This window comes from Phaethon aethereus, assembly GCF_964289735.1.
Source record: "Phaethon aethereus genome assembly, chromosome: Z".
NCBI lineage: Eukaryota > Metazoa > Chordata > Aves > Phaethontiformes > Phaethontidae > Phaethon > Phaethon aethereus.
The window spans coordinates 1431893-1449442 of NC_138577.1; the positions used below are offsets into that span (position 1 = coordinate 1431893).

The following is a 17550-nucleotide window of genomic DNA, read 5'->3' on the forward strand; positions in this document are numbered from 1 at the left end:
TCCTGTCATAAATTACAGGTGATTTGGATATCTGTAGGCACACAGTTATTACACTTGCTGTCTCCCTTTTTGGGGAGGAAGGGAGGGACATCTGAATCTCTATTTCTGTTCATAAGCCTGGAGCCTCAAAGCCCGGAGGAAAAGCTCCTGCAGCCGAGCCGACTGGCCTGCTCACCTCCTTGGCGATGGTGGTGATGAAGGCGGGTGGTCTGGCGGTGGCAATGAGGGAGAGAGCGTGCCGCGCCGAGCGGGCAGAGTCGGCGGCCGGGCTCAGGGGCAGCCCCATTGTGATGCTAAACGGGCACCAGACAAAGAGAGGAGAAAGAAAAGGAGCATTAGAAATATAGAGTGAAAAGATTAGAAACAGCTTATAATGTCAGTTCAAGGTCAACGGGAGCACTCAAACAGTTAGAATATAATGGACTTCCAACAATGAGCAGTGATTAGGAGTCAGGGTGTTCTATCATCAAATACAAAATCGAATAATTAACCATGAAGATTGAAAACAGTATGTGCATCTGTCCAAAGTGTTAAAAAGGCCTTGTTAACAAATTATCTGTATGTGCTGAATACATATCACCCAACTGAGGACAAGGCAAACACAGAATGTCTTCCCAAGAATTTATGGTTTATTCTTTCACATTTTAAACGTGGCCTGAAAAATACGCTGTTCATAGTAATTCCCCTTAACTCAGCTAAGCACTGGTTATAGGAGAGAAAAGCAAGAAGCTTCTTAAAGAACTAAAATCACCAAATCTGTTTGGTTTGATTTTATTTACTGCATGATTCAGTTGCAGCAGCATGATGAGATGACAGACAGCCCCATACCTTACGCTTTCTAATTACTGAAATTATTCAAAAGCTCTTTAGAATTTCTAACACTGAGGTTTTAACTGCAATTTTTTGAATAACAGTAAGGGATTAACTGGCATCTAAATTTTCCATACACAATGCTTTTATTTGCTATGACAAGATAAATGCAAGAAACAATAAGGTAGTAAGTACCCAAGAACTAAATTAAGCAAAAATAAAATCCTGTATCTGGTAATTGAGAGTATACATGCCTGACAAAGATGACACATAGGCTAAGAAAGCTTCCTTTCTTAAAATCGTCCTATTTTAACTCTCCCTGTCGTGTACGTCACAGCAGAGCCCAGTTTTGTCAGGCCAGATGTACGTTATCCAGCAGTTCTACCAGTCCATGGGCCCAGAGCACAGGCACTTCTCCAGGCCAACAACCTTGTGCCTTTAGTACACCAAGCTAATACATAAAGACACGTCTGACCCATGTCTAAATAGGAGAGTACAGGATTCGGCAGCACTGAAAGGCGCTCGGGCAGGAGGGAAGGGCAGTGCTGCGGCAAGGCAGCGCGCCAGCGCTGGCCTCGATACACGGCAGGCACGCAGATCGCCCTGGGAGAGGACATTTCACCCCGGGAACGCTGCAGCAGCGCAGGGGGAAGAAATGGCGTGGAAAGAGCTATGGGGACACGAGGGATGAACGTGCTCCGATACAGAATCGGGCTTTTGCAGAAGGGGAGGGAACACCTGACAACCAGGGTGTGTTGGGATTAACCTGCGACATTCAGCCTACCCCACAAAGGAAACTTTCTCCGACGTGACTACTGCAGCACGGAAAGAGAGACCACAAACCAGTCTGCCAGCTCTAAAACATTTTAAACTTTTCCTGTAACATACAGTCTGATTAATTCTGCTGCTATGACCACAGTTCCACCAAGCGGTAGCCCTAACCGTTGTTGGGATTCCTTTTTTCTTTTTTTTAAAATAAAGAAAAGACAAAACAAAAGAAAGATAGCTTCTTTTGCTCATTCCTGGTATCAGTCCACCATTCCAGTACGTGGCGATTCTCCCCGGATTTTACCAAGTCATGAAAAACTGTGTTTGAGAATGCACTGAAAGCCCTCCTCAGCTACCTTTCTCTTTGTTATTTTACTTAGCGATTCAGTAACAAACAAACAAAAAGCATTAACCTCTAAACAACATATATAAGTTTACTCCTTTTCTGTGGAAATGAAGTACTTTTCTGCATCTGGCCACGGGCAGCAGTCGCTGTTTCTGAGGCTCAGAGAGGGAGCAGATCCTCCCACGCTGCCCAGAAGACTCCCGCTGCCGAACACGTGTCAGTGAACAGCACTAACCGGCCAACACAGGGGCACCGAATTTTAAAGCTGTTCTGACACCTTAGCTGGTTATATTACAAGTATACATGAACGCTAAATGTTAAAAAAAGTGAAGCTTTTTGTTAAAGCAACTATGTCAACCAAGTGCATGTTAACAACACAAGATAGCTTCATTACATGAAAAGAGGTAGTATCTGCAGCTTTCCCTGCTATCAATGTGATTTCAGACGGTTTAATACCTCGACAGATGTACGCAAGATAAAAACACATTCAATAACATGAGTGCTAGTCCAATGAAATAATCTTATCTAGAATCTGCAGCCCCAGAAGAATACCGCGCACTTCCAGATGCCGAGGTCGGCCCGGTTGGGTGCGCTCCGGCTCGCTACAACGCACAGTAGGGTGACAACGGACACCAGAGAGCTGTTGGCAGCGCCGCGCCGACAGCAACCGTAGCCAGGTCCCATTCTGCAGCCCTCAGGCACAGTCGCACCGTGCCGCGCTGCCAGAGGATTACGCGTTTAAGTCAGCGCTGCCGCTTCCAGCTCTCGCACTGCATTCGTTTTACACGTCAGGTGCTACCGGAACGGCCGGCCGGCAGCGTGCTGCTCCAAATCCCCAGCCTGCCTGCACTAGTTCAGATGCCGCCGGCCAGCGGTTCCACTGTGTCCACTTGGCTCAGCATACCCGGGAGGTGAAGGGCCAAAAAAGTCCTTTTTTTCACTCTTCCGGACCCACTGGGCTGGTTGGCTTAGCCCTTACACATTAGAGGCTCCTCAAGACTTCTTTAAACCTGCCAGCAACCTCTACGGCAAGCAAGCCACAGAAAAGCAAAGCAGAGCCATGGAGAACAGTATAACCACCCCACGTTTCTACCCTTTTAGCATCTCTCTGTGCTTCCAAATTGGTAAAAACTGGTTTATCAGTGTCAACAAAATTAATTCTACTCTGAAAACAGAGTCTCGAACACAACCTGCTTTGAAAGTAAATGAGGGAAAGGAGCAACTGAAACCACCCCAAAGACGTGGAAATCCAGTACAGGTCCCACAAACACCACAGTGGCACTGTTCCATCGCGCCACGGCACAAAGCCCGTGTCACGTTCAAACCCACGGGACTCAAAAAGGCAAACAAAAGCGTCAGTTCACTTGTTCAAACTCCAAAAATATTAATTTGGATTAATCTGCATATTCACCTTGTGACATTAACATTTGAGATATTCTCTTCTTTTGAGCTAAACCAGAAAAATTATCTATCTTCAACAGCAGTTATTCTGATGCTTCCTATCCCAGACTTCACAATGACATTAGCTGGAAGGGAGACAGGAGGAAATCTACATTTTCAGAGCCGGCATGGAGAGGACAAAAGGTGTGTTTTTTTCTCCCTCAACACTTCAAGAAACCACATGTGCAAACGTGATTAAAAGAAAATAAGCGTGACGTGGCACTTCCTCAGAGGCACTGAAAATGTCTTGGGCACTATTTGAAGTGGTTCCTCCTCCCCTGTGCTCTTCTATTGATTTTTTTTTTGGTAAAGAGTAACAGAAGTTTGCAAACCAAGCTAGCTTAATGCAAAGTTTATTTATGATTTTTTTGTAGAGGGTTTAGGTAGCCGATAGTAACTGAGCAGTTACTTAATTTTTTTAGTTTTTGAGAGAGAGGTGTCTATAGAGGACAATACATTCTCCTGATTTCTTTTTTAAGTGTCTTCAAAAATAATTCTACATGCAATATATGATTTAATGTTGTGAAAGCTTACAAACCAAATACTTTGCAACAAAGAACTTCAGGGTGGTTAAAGCATTCTCTGCCAAATTAACTATTTTTTTCAGAGCAACACAAGATAAGGTTTGAATCGGTCACCGTTTTACCAACCTGAATTCACATAAATACAAACCAAAGTTTATTATAATTTTCTTTGCCATTCCTCACCATCATTGTATACATTAAAACTACTGAATTTAAAAACCAATAAAGTCTCCGCAACAATAAAGTCGTCCCCATTGGCCTTTTACCTGTAAAACCATATTTGAATATAACTTAAAAAATCCTGTACGAATGTTACAGACAAAAGTGATGAACCAGGAAGGAGGAGGGATCAAAGCCAGGCTTTCAGAGGGGCTCACTATCTCCCGAAAGCAATCAAACCCCCTGCACTTCAGTACTTTTTTTTCCTCTAAAAAGGCTTCGTGTTTCTGCCAGCAGTATTTTCCCTTACAGGGTGCCTGGTAAAGCGTGCATTTTCCTGAAAAGCAACAGGCTTTTAGTTAATTCATTAGCATGGCTCAGCAGTGGTACTATGTGGGCAGAGATTAACCCCCTCCTGGGGCTGGGCCAGCTGCTCTGCACGGCCCCTTTCAGAGGAAAGCCCTGCGAGACGGGGCAGGCACCGCAACCCAGGGCAAAACCAAAGCAGACGCCAAACTAACGTGTGGAGGGAAATGCTGGCTTTCACACTTAGACTTCTGTTCCTGTATTGATGAGTTTTAGGACTTGGGTATGTCCAGCAAGAGTCGGCAGCATGTGGCGTCCCTCTTGCCCTCATCCTGCCCCCCGACTTCCCGCCGCACTGTAAGCGGACATTTGAAGGATCATTTCGGTATGCGTAACACAAAATGCTGCTTGTCCTGTAACGCGTGCCTTTAACACCAGAGATGATATTCTACCTGCAAACGACAGTAAAAAACTTGGACTTATTACCGTATTTATTTGTGCTTTTCATTTGTGCCTTTCCGCTCATTTCCAGAGGGCTGATTCTCAGTGGCCAGTACCCTGCATCATCAGGGAATGATGCTCCCTCTTTTCCCATATCCATCACCAACCTTCCCCATGCCAGTAATCCGAACATCTTGAGTTTTTGGGGAACCAATATGCTATCTGAATAATGTTTTCAATGAAATATAGACTTTTTTAATAGGTAACTTATTTATATGTTTAGCACAAGTTATCACAACTTCAGAGTAACATTTATGTACGTCACTATCTACAAAAAATAAGGAAGACGCATTTAAAAAGCTGATTCTTAAAACAAGAGGAAAACAACAAGCTACTTGGAAAGAGCTATAGGTCATACCTAGGAAAAAGGTAGACAGAAAAGGTTTCGATGGAAATGGACAGAAAATGTAGCAATCAGATCTCTACATTTCTTGACTTCCATAAAGCAATGCCAGATAAACCTTCACGGGACCAAAAATGTGAAATTTCAGCATAAGAGGTAATGATCGTGATTAACATCCCTTTGGTGGCTGGACGCAGGAAGCCGAGCACCGCCCCAGCTGGTCGCACAGGGATCCGAGAGGGAACTCACAAAGGACGTGACTGCACAGGGATCTTTCGAAGGGTGTAGAGATGGGGCCACCTCGCCTTCCAGGGAAAGCCGCTCTTCTGCAAAATGGACATTCAGCCCCTTCTCCTTCCTCTGGTTGGAGACTTCGCTTTGATGCTCTGAGGTCATCGGAAGGGAAGAAAGGGAAGGTGGGTATATCCCATCTCATTTAACAGAAACCTCTACATCAATACACCTCAAAAACACTCTTTTTCATATGGGCAGCCTTGAAGTGATGGCTGAACGAACGGGAGAAGCCAAACTCCTTCTGTGGCGTAAAGCCAGCCAGTGTGGTACTCCTCTTCCTCGGCCTCCATGAGAGCCTGCGGGTGCTGATAGACCACCGCCCTTCGCGTGATACAGCTGCGGCTCATCTAGGCTGAGCTCCAGCCTCTTGGAATCTAAGGTCTAAACCAAAACTGACCCGGACACAAATCCCTGTGGTTTCCACGTTTAAATAATTTCTGTAGTGGCAGCATGAGGTAACTTGACCCATTACCTTTAGGACCAAGTAATCCAGCTCACTTTTTTCCTTTAAAACACTCAATTTCAGCAATTGGCTAGGCTATGTTCTAAAAATGTTCCACCGTACTTGAAAACTAGGGATGTCCCTAGTATATACCCAACGGTTCCACAGATAGAATCCATAAGAATATAAAAGTATAGTAAAGTTTCTACTAAACACAATCAAAACTAAAGAGATTTAGCCTAATAATTTTAGTACTCACACATATAGATATAAACATACGATTGATTAGAATGCAATTTGCTGATTTTAGTATATTGTATCGTAATCTATATCAAACCGTAGCTCGTAATTCAAAGAGAAAAAATAACAGGCATAAATGATCCCTACCACCATCCATGCCAAGAAATCAAAGCCTAATAAATGCTAGAAAAATACTCTTAGCCCTCACAATTGAGCAGTTTCATTCGGCATGGCAGGCTAGCACAGTATAACCTGTGGGGACTAGGATGAACTGGGAGAATGGAGAAGTTATAAATGCCAGAGTTTTGGATAACAGCTCAGATATTTATTTAATTCAGAAGGGAAAAAAGAAAAACACTGCTGTTTTTTTTGGTCAATAAATGTGGGTTTTTTTTTTTTAAAGCAGAGGCTTGACATAAAAGCTCTTTCATAAAATGTTTGTAACGTCAGGGAGAGAAGCCAGGCAGCTGTGCACTGTTATTGTGTACATGGTAAATCAGGCACAAAAAGGGGCAGCTCAGCAGGGCACCAGGAGGGTAAGATGCACACTTAACCCCCTGCACACTTTGTTGCTCTGTTTCTTTCCATCTTCGTCTGTCTGCAGACGGTACTGTATCTATCATGAATGTAACAGGCCATTTTCAATCTAAATCTTGTTATGGATTAATAAGCAAACACTTTCTCGCTTATTATGCAATTTATCATGATGAAAATTGCATCGGGCTCCTCAAGGCTACATGCTGATACATTCATTTATTCAGTGCTCTGTGGATGGAGCGCCATACTAATCTTTATGACAGCTAAGGATGTAATCGCAAGATGAAAACGACTTTCTGAAGAACTGCGTTTGCTTGGCTTCTGTAAGTCTGTGTTTACATACAATAGGGCTTAGGAGATTCTCTGTAAAGGGAAAACATTTTGGCCCCTTTTGTCACGAGAAATAATTGAAGTTCAGACAAATAACAATATTAATTCAGTTTGTACATATTTCTCCATTAACACCCCCCAACACACAGCAATCATTCATTCTTTACATCTTGAGGAAATTAAAGCTGTTATATAAAATGGGTAATATCTGCCTTAATATAATGTAAAAAAGTCAGAAACTTTAACAGCTCCGCAGGCGGATTGTAAAATGCGTACATGGTATTAAGGCAGCCCTCGTCAGTTCCTTATTGCATGTAGCACTTAAAATGTGTTTGTTTCTAAACAAACATTCGCAAACACATTTGTAAAGTAAAATTCATTCATAATAGACAGTTTTCAGAATTGTACGATTTGAAACCGAATTCTAAGGTTAAATGCTACGGGCGTGTAAAAGTGCTCACGGTGCTAAATGTTATTGCTACCAGCAAAAGAAATTCTTGACTAAAATAGAAAAATAACTAAGAATATAAATACATAGTTTAAACACCCGACTAATTCTTAATTAGAAGGGTATTCTACAGTTTCATGTAGTGAGACATAAAAGAACAGTGTCTGCTGCAATTTAGCAAACAATAGCCTTAGAATAAATGAGAAAACTGGCTAAACGTTTACTTTTTTTTAAAATACCTGAAGTAACGTCCTTACTGCTATGCTATAAACGAGAATACCCGCAAGCTAAGCAAACGCCCTCCTTCCACTAAGCACACTGTTTTACACGTAGATGAGTATTCACCTGACCACCGAAGACCCACCCCAGTTTTAAAGGAGTTGTAAGTACTGCAAACATTTCCTTCTCCTTTGACACAAACCCCTCCTCTCCCACACGCTTCAGGATATGCCCAGAGTGCTTGACAGATGCTAGCAACGCCAGCAAGCAAAATATCACCTGCTGAGAAATGAACCTCTGCGTTTTATGAAAGTACAGTAAAATTATTACCTAAATAATCAACTATGATGACCTCAGCAATTTCAGACACTAGATTTTTTTCCCCTCCCCCAAGCAAAAACCTTGCAAAGAAAATGTCACGGACCAGCCCACCGTCTTCCTTTAGGAACGGAATTGTCTTCCCATTAACGAACGGTTTATCAACTACGGAGTGGTTTACAGATTAACTCTTAAGGAATACCATTAATTAAAATATTATATAGAAAGCACCACGTAGATTAAAAATTAAGCAGGAAATATGTTAAAAAGCCTAGGGAATATTCACCCAGTGCTTGGGACGCCAGACCCAGAAAGCACTAAAATTGCAATTAGCGCAGGTTAGGAAAGCTCGACTGAAATAAACTCCCCCTCACGATCCACGCCGGCTGAAGGTTTTGCTTTACGCTCTGCGGGGAAACACAGCCCATCAGCACAGATTCAACATGCAGGACTGCCAGCGTGGAAACAGCCTACGCATATAAGAACATGATCTTGCTTGACAACAAAAATGTGCTGAGCTTTATTAGAAAAAACAGCAATGATTGCTACTTCTATTTAATAATAATTTTCATCACATAGAATTTAAGTATTTTTAGTAACAGTCATTTTCCAAGTGGAAGTCTGCAGAACTCTAACACTACAGTATTAATTTATCCTGACAACCAAATAAATACGGAATTTGTATTGCTCAAGGCAATCCTTTACCTACAGCAGGAGCTACATGTTTTGTATGTCCTAACTGGGGACTAATTCGTTCCTATGCAAGAGCCGTGTACCTACGAATGAAAATTTTGTCTCAGCGGCACTAATGTATATCCACTTATAGTTTTCAAGGTTTTCCATTAAAAGCAGGAAGCTTGAAATAGCTTTCAAAGCCAATTACATAAAGCATAGTATCATTGTTTTATTTCATATAAACAGCCTACTGTGGTTGCTTCACTAAAAAAAAGTGACTTTGTATTTTTTCTTTATTTATACATAGAAATCACAGCCTCTCCTTTTGCATGTTTAAGTGGTTTGATTTCTTTTATAAAAGCTAAATACAGAAAAAATTGTTCAGATAGAGATTTAGAATAAATTTCAGACGAGATGATCAGTTTTACAACAAACAATAATAAAAATAAGGAGTATATTGCAAAACCCTTTCCTGTGCAAATAGTCCTGTTGTCATTAATCAGATTAATGGTGTGAATAAAGGCTGCTCATGTGAGAATCAGGGCCCCAGTTGAAATTTATTACATTTAGGCCTCAGATCATAAAATTCATGGATACTTAACAAAAACGCTACTCATGTCCTGCAAAGTTGCACACATTAAATAAATCCCAAGTGCTATATTCAAGAATCGCATTATCTTAACACAAAATGCATTAAAAAAAGGCAAGACGCTACCTTTATCACACGAGTCATCTTAATGACTTCCCTTACGCATTTAGCCATAATTATTTGATGGCCTGATTGATGGTACATGGCATTATCGAGTGTAACAACTTGCGTACATACCTGTGTATGCATAACTAGAAGCTGTACAACAAATAGGCACTTAGAATTCCATGCACAAAAAATAATAATATATAAACAGTATTACATTTTTGCTGTGCATTCTATGTCCAAATATTAGTCTTCCTCATTCAATTTGTCTGCGCCCCCCCGCCCCCCCAATTACAAATACCTAATTGAAAGAAGATTTTATTTCAAGGAGGTTAGAACAGAGGAACAAGACAGCATACCATATAAATCTTGATTTAGGACACTTTAATAAGTTGTTCTCTGACCCTAGAGACAGGCTGTGGTCTACTGAGTTTATGATTCTTAGCAATGCTTAAATCTATGAGTTACCTTGATGCTATTAATAGTGATACTGTTGATAAAATAACCATCTTTTCCAAAATTTACTTCCCAAAACAATTCACAATTGGGATGGCTTGTTAAAACCATGGGAAAAATACCCACGTATTCAAACACGCTGGTGGAAAACACCTTCTGAAAATACTACTCTTACAGTTAAGAAAGAATGAAAAAAAAAAATACGTTCAAGACAGACATACATATTTTAGCTATAAATGTTTAACTCGCTTCTTTTGTCAATATGGCCAGAGGGTAGATGCTGTGCAGCCCCAGGCAACACCTACCAAGCGCTTGGGGTCTCCCAGTTTCAGATGGGGTCACCCACAGCGCCGAGAGAAGCCAGCACCGCAGTGCCGCCGCGCACAAGCGACCGGAACTCTCTCGCCGTGGTTAAGCCCTCTCCTTTCCGAGATTGCCCACGGAGCCGCCCAAGACTGCAAACCGACCCAGACTAAAGCAGACTTGAAGCTATAGTGTAGATGGTACTGGTTCAAATGCAAAACTTGAAACGAGGCGCCACTCCTTGTCCCACCTTGGTTCAGGATTTGAACCAACTGCGGCAAAACCTAGATCCCCTGGTCGGAAGTGATATAAGTGCGCGTCTGTAACTGAATTAATGAGAAACCTACTTAGCAAGCTGTTTCTCCGCATCAGCGCAGAGCTCCAGAAGGCCCATCAGCACGGCGGAGACGTCCATGTAGGGCTCCCAGACGGTGAAGCCGCGGCCGATGAGGTCGATGGCGGTCCTGCGGATGGTGCTGTGCGCGGGCAGCTTGGGGCTGGGCGGCTGCAGCAGCAGGAACGTCAGCGCCTTGCCTGCCGTGCAGAACGGGAGAGAAGGGGACAGTGTAAAGACAGCTGCAGAATTGGGTTTGCCTTGTTTCCAACTACTTGCTGTTGAGAAACATGTAGTACAGAAACCCGATCATAAGTCACCATTATAGGCTTTCTCTCACCAAGAAAGCACAGAAGTTTACAACTGCAGGGACTTGCATTTAAAAATGCGATTTTAAAGCATTCTTAGTGGCAACGATGGCCAGTTTGCTACTGCAACGCATCAGTTCACGGGGCACAGTGATCTGAATCAAACAGGCCCATGACAATATTGCCAGGGTGGAGTCTTACACACAGTATTTTCACTACAAAAGACATAGCAGTAAATGTATTTTTTGAAAAAAATGTAAGAAGTCTACCCACCTAAATGCTTCTACCTGAAAACTGTGAAAAAAAGTCAGAGTAAATACAAATGGAAATAAAACAAAATGGAAATGATAAAAAAAAAATTCCTCCTTTCAACAGACGCTTGCTAAGAAAACTGAAAACGTGTAACAATATTAATACATAGGTAATAACGTTTCCAGGAAAAAAGGTACATCTTTTCGAAAGGATGTTTAAGAAAAACAAGCTTAAAAGATTAAACTTGGGAAAATACCAGTTAAAATGAACCACGTTGAGATTACACACTTTTGCATCAGTATCTTGGTTACAGGTAGAAGCAGCTCACGCTAGATGTGCTTAACTGAGTGAGAAACAGCAAAAATAAGTCAAAGTCACCAAAACTCTCCACCAAAACAACTGCTCGTTTCCAATCGTGTCATGGGCCTGCTCGTGCGGCGCTCAGATGAGGTGGCACGATCAGCTCCGTTCTTTAATTGAAGACCTGTGCCACACCATGATGACATCACCTCAGTAATCGGCAGAGATGACGCTTAATTTAAGTGAACTAGCTATCTGGGGACACAGCTGTAGTGACTTAACACCGCAAGAACGACGCTGTCTCGGTGCGACGGCGGATTCCCCTTTCCCCAGAGCCCGCGGCGGGCACGGCTCCCCGGCAGCAGCCGCCCCGCTGGCCCCGCCAGCAAACCTCTCACAAAGCAGAAAAAGAAACACGCACGCAAAACATGTACTGACGAGCTGGTACGCCGGCACAGGGGCCTCGGGGGGTCGCCCACTCGCCCTGCTCTTGCCCCAGTATGAGTTTAGATGGGGAAGTGGCAGAGAAGAGAGCGCCGGTGATAACCCAGCAAAGCTCCATGGCCGGAGACGCTCGGCAGCGCTGGCTCCCAGACGCGCGTGATACCGGAACCGGATACCCAATGTTACAGCAAGGAATTTTCTTCCTTGCAAAATACACTTCCTCCCGACACCTCCTCAACGTCAGATGTGCGGGGATTAGCAATGCTTTATTTGAGAAAGGGAACAAAATTATTTGTAAAGCCTCCATACCCCTCCGTCGGGATGTTGTTTGTGCCCGCTTCTGCTCCCAGACCTCAGCACCTCCAGAACCGTGCCCGGCTCTTCTGCTGCGGAAACCCTCGACAGCACACTAGCATTTCGGTAACACCACCACTCTACAGACCCGAGCCGAAATCTCCCTGACGTGGGGCCCACAAATAAGCTCTATGTTGAAAAGAGATGCCTGAAAGTTCACAAGGAGATCTGTAATTTTCACCATTCCAGTGTCGCACCTCAGTAAATGAGCATTAGACATATATAAAAAAGCAATTAAAACTGAGAATCTGCTCTCAAATAGTAAACGTACTTACTCCATTTTAGTCCATTATTTATAGACTCACTGCCAGTCTTGTCTCATGCATATCTTATACATGAAGATTAAAGAAAAAAAAATTATGATTACTATTATTACTGATGCAGTGCTCTCGGGTTTTGGGGCAGGGCTGTGGTTTGTTTTGAGCCGTGCCATCTTCCCGGTGCTGAGCACTGGTGGATAAAAGAGGCAGCTCCCAGAAAGGGCAGAAAGTGCCCAGTACCGGGGGAGGCTCCGGAGCCCTAGACTGAAGAGCTGCACTCGCTTTTCGACCTTTAACTCTATGTTTTTAAAGAATAACCATGGCGGAGTTTCAGCGGGAACTGCTGGACATGTCTCCACCTTTGAAGGACTCTGTTTTGGTGGCTAAGGTCAGTTAGAGATGTAAGCTCAAACATGCATCTCTCACAGGTGAAGGAACTGCATTTCGGGCCGTTTCTGTCACATTTGAGTGTCCTGGCCATTTAGACGTTTATGTTAAAGACGGACTCTGCCATCAGCATGGTCCCCTCAGGTCACCTCTTGAAGACTAACGAAAGCTGGCAATGATCCCCCTCCTTGCAGAAAGCGGCAGCAGAACGCGGACCTACAAGGCAAATGAATTTCCCCATCAGAGCACGGGCTACGCGAGCTGCTCTCACCGCCGCGCGGAGGACCGCGGGCAGCAGAGGCAGCCTGGAAGGCACCTGCCGGGCCGGTCAGCCGCCCGCAGCATCGCCTCGCCACGGCTGTGCGCCTAACTCGGGCGCTGCGCTACGATTACCTCACGGCGTTGGCGTCCGTCCTCGTTAACGCGCTCTCCCTGCTCCCCACACCACCCGCTTTTTAATTTTAGAGAGAAATATAGCTTGGGGGTGGGGGGGAGAAATGATGTCCCAAACAACTTCAACGCTCATCGTGTTCAATTCTAATCCAGGTTCTGCATATTGAGGAAACATTTCACCTAATAGACTATTTTAAAATAAAAATAATTACATCTAGATAAACATGTAGGAGGGCTAAAACAAGCAACGCTTCCAGATAAAGATAATTTATCATTATGTCTCCGTAATTATTTGTTGCCGCTTAATAATGTTTATTTAGCTTGCTGTTGCGATAAAGATAACCTACTGATTTTAACAGGTTTTTCTTTAGCTTTCAGAACTGTCCTCTGTAAGTTGCCTCTTAAATAAACCGCCTGTCATTTTAGGCATTCCGAAAAGCCAACAACAGACCCGCTTTTCTAGTCCCTTCACACTAACGCCTTATGTTTCTCCCTGAAGTGATAGCAGGCCACGGAGCTCTAGTTCGTGTGAATTTTACGTCTCAAATATAAGAACCTTATTAAAAAGCGTGACGACTCAAACATTACTACAATGAAATATGCCTACCTTTTTCATAGCAATCCTCCCAGCATTGCTCCTGCTGACACCTACCTTGTGTAAATCGAGCCAAGGAAAAAGATGAACTAAACAAAAGTCATCTTGCTGCCCGTTTCTCAGCCTGGACATCTTTGTTTAAGCTTTGACTTGGCTTAAATGAACGAATTAATATTGACAAAAACATCAACTAAGCTAATGAGTTGTTAGTTAAGGCAATAAACATGTCACATTAGAGTCAGCGCAGTAAAGAGGTAATTAGCCCTGGAAAAGCTCTGCTGATTGGGGCTGCGGAGATCCTTTGCTCTTAACCTCAGAGCCCATGACGCAGAGCAGGAGCGGGAGCAGCCACGCCGAGGTGCATCCCCAGGACCCGCAGCCTCGCCCCTGCGCAGCCCAGGGCAGGTCCCTGCTCACGCCAGGCGCTGACTCAGCATCTTGTAGTGAATCTGCACACTCGCACTACCATCAAACGGGCAAGAGAACATCCATTTAAAGGTATTTTAGCAGAAGTTTGGGCCAAGACAGTGATGTGACAGAGAAGATCCTCCCGAACCAGAATGCAGCTTGTGACTGCGCTTCAGCGTGCTCCTCCTGCTTTCGGAAGGGCTCGTCCATTCAAGGCATACTGAAATTACTATAAGCAGGGGGTGTTGTCTTTCCTGCTGGAAATCTCATACTCTTTAAACAAAAAATAAAAAATCTGCCCCAGTAAAAACTAAGTTTTGATGATTTACACATACCTTCTGTTAGAAAACGTCATTAAGAAACAAACCAACAACAGCTCCTTTCATTAAAAACTAGGGTGCGACTTACTAGACAGAATTACTTCAAGCAGTAACTTAGCAAAAACGTAGCTCAGGAAATGACATTCCTATATAGATCTGTATTAAAACACAATTTTGTTCCAGATGTTTTATTCTGCATTGGTACACGTATGTCACAGGCATATGGAAATAAAAGAAGCCATAGAGGAGGTAATCCAGAGAGCAGCAGGCAGTGATTTTGTCCCTGGACAGAGCCGATCACCTCGTCAGTACAAGGGAGTTATCAGGAGCACCAAAACCAGAGTGGATTTTTCTCAACCAGTAGAGAAGGATAAAATTTTGAACACAAGTATTGAAGTGCTTTCAGAATTTAGGACAGAGATAGCAAATCTGCCAGTTCTCTGAAATAATTTCTGTATAACCTCATGGGAAACACCCCACACAGATACCTGTGCAAAAAGATGTATCCAGCAAACAGCGGCACAGTTAAAAATCCGCCTACTTTTTCACATGTTTACTTGAACACTAAAATAAAGGTTTGAGTCTCTGTCATTTTTATTAACAAAAATGTGACATGAATACTAAAGCTCATCGGTCATTTTCAATGCATATACCCGCTTGGATTTCTAAAATGTCTCTCCTTGCTGAATCTCGAGAGCTTTAACCGTATTACATCGGTCAGCATTGTTATCCCCATTTTGCCGATAGATTTAAAAAAATTAAATAATTTGCTCAGGAAAATCAATAGCACAGGCATGAACGAGACACTGATAATTCTGATTCCCATTCTCATAATTTGCCATAAGATCAAGTTCCAACTAAATAAAAATGATGGACTCTAAGAATATGATTTAACTTGCTTTGCATCTTTTTTTGGTTTTATGTAAAAAAAAAAAAGTGGAGAACCTTAGCTCTATTTTTTTTTCAGTTGGCTCTCTCTCCCTGTGTCCACAGGCATAGCGTTTTTCTACAAGAAATTAAACCCAGTTCTGATACTTTCTGGATGATTTGATGTATACCTGTGTGAAATGTCCACAGAAAGACAGAAATATAAATTTGGATAGCTGGGTTAAAAATCTACATCCCTTAATGCCTTCCTACTTCTAGTGTAGTGATTTTTTGTTACATCTCTTCTGTCATCTGTCAGACAGGTATAAAACCAGAGGATATTTTTAGGTCTAAATTAAAAATTAACTAGTCATATTATTTGAAGAATTTTTCCTAAAGAGAAAAGATTTTTTTTTTTTTTTTTGCAATCGCACTCAATGTCTAATTTCCTAATTTTTACAGAATTAACTGCCAACATTTTTTTTTTTGGCCTTTAATATAATTCTGACACTTACATTTTTTCAACTGAACTTATGCTAGGAGAGACTTCCTTTTGCTGATGGCCTCTTTAAGTCACTAGAGTACCATTCTTGCAACAGGTACCATGCCTGCAACTTTAAGGTAATTTCAGAATTGACATGAATAAGTATTTTATTTCTTTGCAAAAGTACAGTCTTGTATTAAGAAGCTAAGCGGTTACTGTGCATGACAGCAACCAGACTGCATTTTAGTCGAAGTAAAAAAACCATTTAGAATTAAATTTGCGTTGCTCCTGCATAAAAGGAGACAAGCAAAGAGGCTGGAAAGAAATAATCCCCCATCCCTACAGGTCAGAGCCATGCCGAACGCCCCCGGCAGCGAGCTGTGGTGCCGGGGCAGCCGCGCTGTCACTGCGCCGTGTTGCCGGCCGAGGGGATGCCCGGGTGGGAAAGGCAGAGACCCGACTTAAAAGAGCCTGGATTGCTGTGCAGCCATTTTGTTCCGCAGATCAGGCAAGACAGCGGCGAGATCGCTATCTGCGGCTCGTGCTCAGGCGAGGCCCGGTAGATTGCCTCGCCGGCTGGTCGCTTTACGCCGCCTCACTCGCCGTGCAACAATTCACAATTAGTTCCCAGTATTCCCGACGCGGCAGGACGCGGCAGGGGCTGCCCCTACCTGCTGGCGGCCGAGAACAAAAGGAGGTGGGCTGCACAGGCAGTCGATAGCCCCCACCCGCTCCTCCCAGCCACCGTGCCGCGAGGGACACGGCGCCCAGGCGCCGGGCTCGCCGCTCGGCACGCAGCCGCTGCGGTTCTGGCTTTGCTCCTCCGAGGGCCGGGGGACAGCCCCGTCTGTCACAAACACTCGAGGACTAACACGGTTTTGAAAAGTATCTAGAGAAGGGCAGTCCCTGCTTATTCCGTCAGTACGTTTAAATTGTCACTTGAGGCTCCCGGTAGCTGAAAAAAGAGCAAAAGTTGGGACTGGCAAACACGGACATTTAAAGCGACATTTATGACTCTCTGCAAGTCCTTTTTTGCGTTTGTATCGAAAAGGTGACTGTTTGTACATGTACAGAGGCGCAAAGCTGGGCGGCGGGAGCAGAGCAGAGGTGATGATGCTGCACACGCCGCAGGAGCCGGGCAGCGCCGCTCCGCCGTCCCACCGCTGCCGCCGGCTCCCGGCCCGCAAAGGCTGTCCTGAAATTCCTAACAACCTCTCAGGGTTTGGGAAATCAGATGTCTTCTAATTGAATGCGTTTCTGCAGCACATCTCTTACTGGAAAGTTTAGATCTCATTTTTCAACAATACAAGGAAATAAAATAGGATTTTTGCCTCGTATCTGATCTGAAAGGAAGTGTTCTTGTTCACTTTGAAGTGATTTCTGAAAATATCAGAAATGTTATTTAATCTTAAAGGGAACATTTCCTTCATGTTAATTATCCATGTAAATTCTGGAAATTTAAGAGAGGTTGAACAGGCCAGAGCAACCAATCCCGGACGCAGTAAATTCCCAGCATTTCTATTAAGCAGCATAACGTGTATTGCATTTTACATGAAGTGAACAGACAGCAAAGAATATTCCTAAGTGGGGCCAGACGAACGCTGCCCCTAAGTTGTTTTAAAATTTGGTAAGATTTTGCATAATTCATTAGAAAGAGAGACAAAAGAAAAAGAAGAAAATGTTTATAACGG

General features: G+C 43.4%; 1 protein-coding gene across 2 annotated transcripts in view; it reads right to left on the reverse strand.

The window, feature by feature from the left end:
- WDR7 (WD repeat domain 7) overlaps nucleotides 1-17550 on the reverse strand; it is a gene marked incomplete at its 5' end in the record, with an annotated part of 133050 nt that overhangs the window by 37790 nt on the left and 77710 nt on the right. For both annotated transcript variants that reach the window (XM_082012846.1, XM_082012845.1), the window contains 2 exons: nucleotides 176-293; nucleotides 10501-10687. In XM_082012846.1, the coding sequence (XP_081868972.1) occupies nucleotides 176-293; nucleotides 10501-10687 (305 nt within the window). The remainder of the gene's footprint in view (nucleotides 1-175; nucleotides 294-10500; nucleotides 10688-17550) is intronic.